This window comes from Otolemur garnettii, unplaced genomic scaffold, assembly GCF_000181295.1.
Source record: "Otolemur garnettii isolate 467f Iridium unplaced genomic scaffold, OtoGar3 scaffold00105, whole genome shotgun sequence".
Taxonomy (NCBI): Eukaryota; Metazoa; Chordata; class Mammalia; order Primates; family Galagidae; genus Otolemur; species Otolemur garnettii.
In genome coordinates, this window is record NW_003852500.1 from 2,828,960 (window position 1) to 2,830,038 (window position 1,079).

A 1,079-nucleotide genomic window follows, 5' to 3' on the forward strand; every position below is an offset into this window, starting at 1 on the left:
TTTGGCGGGTCCGGGCTGGGGATTCGAACCCGCCACCTTAGGTGTACGTGGCTGGCGCCTTAGCCGGTTGAGCTATAGGCGCCGAGCCTAGATGAAACTCTTAATGAAGCCTGAGTCACTTAATTCCCCCCTCCCTATGTGGGTGCAAACATGGCATGAAGAGTTAAGGGTGAATGAAATTTAGTGCAGGACTCATTAAGCAGTTTTAGTGTGAAGATAGGAGCCCACCAATGGCTTCTTTGTCTGTTCAGCCCTCTCTAGGAAGAAAGATATGCTGGACCCCATTCATTTGGCTGCCTCACTGTCCCCTTGTCCCTGCAGATCAGGTGGATGCCTTGCTGGGGAACTTTCTGCCTTGCTACCGTGGGCAACTGGCAGCCTCCATCCTGTGGCACATCTCCCAAGAGCTGGGTCCCCAGGAGCCGGCTGGATGCCAGCTGTTGCGCAGCAAAGTGGGTGCCTCAGGGGTGGGGGCTGAGTGTGTAGGGCTGCGGGAGCACTCAGTGGGGAGCTTCTGATCTTGGGCCTTTGCTCTTGCCTTGGAGTGACTTTGAATATTAATTCTTTGGATAAACATTCACTGAGCATCTAATTTATGTCACATGGCAGGCGGGGCATTGAGGATACAGCAGTGTCGGAGATAGAACCTCCAGGGTTCCCAGACTGATGGGAGATAGAAGAACCCAAACAACAATAATAAAAAAAAGTTAAAAAAAAATAAAACAGGGCTCGGCGCCTGTGGCTTAAGTGGCTAAGGCTCCAGCCACATACACCTAAGGTGGTGGGTTCAAATCCAGCCCGGGCATGCCAAACAAGAATGACGGCTGCAACCAAGAAATAGCCAGGCATTGTGGTGGGCACCTGTGGCCCAGCTACTTGGGAGGCTGAGGCAGAAGACTCGCTTGAGCCCAGGAGTTGGAGGTTGCTGTGAGCTGTGATGCCACAGCACTCTACCCAGGGGGGTAGCTTGAGGCTCTCTCTCAAAAAAAAAAAATAATAATAATAAAGTGGCTGAATTAAGACTTCCACATCTGGCTTGGTGCTCATAGCACAGTGGTTACAGTGCCTGCCACATACAC

At 51.7% G+C, this 1,079-nt stretch overlaps 1 protein-coding gene across 1 annotated transcript in view; it reads left to right on the forward strand.

Moving 5' to 3' along the window:
- FAM129C (family with sequence similarity 129 member C) overlaps window positions 1-1,079 on the forward strand; it is a 13,948-nt gene that overhangs the window by 2,049 nt on the left and 10,820 nt on the right. Inside the window, exon 2 of the mRNA XM_012809447.2 lies at window positions 322-452. Within this exon, the coding sequence (XP_012664901.1) occupies window positions 322-452 (131 nt within the window). The remainder of the gene's footprint in view (window positions 1-321; window positions 453-1,079) is intronic.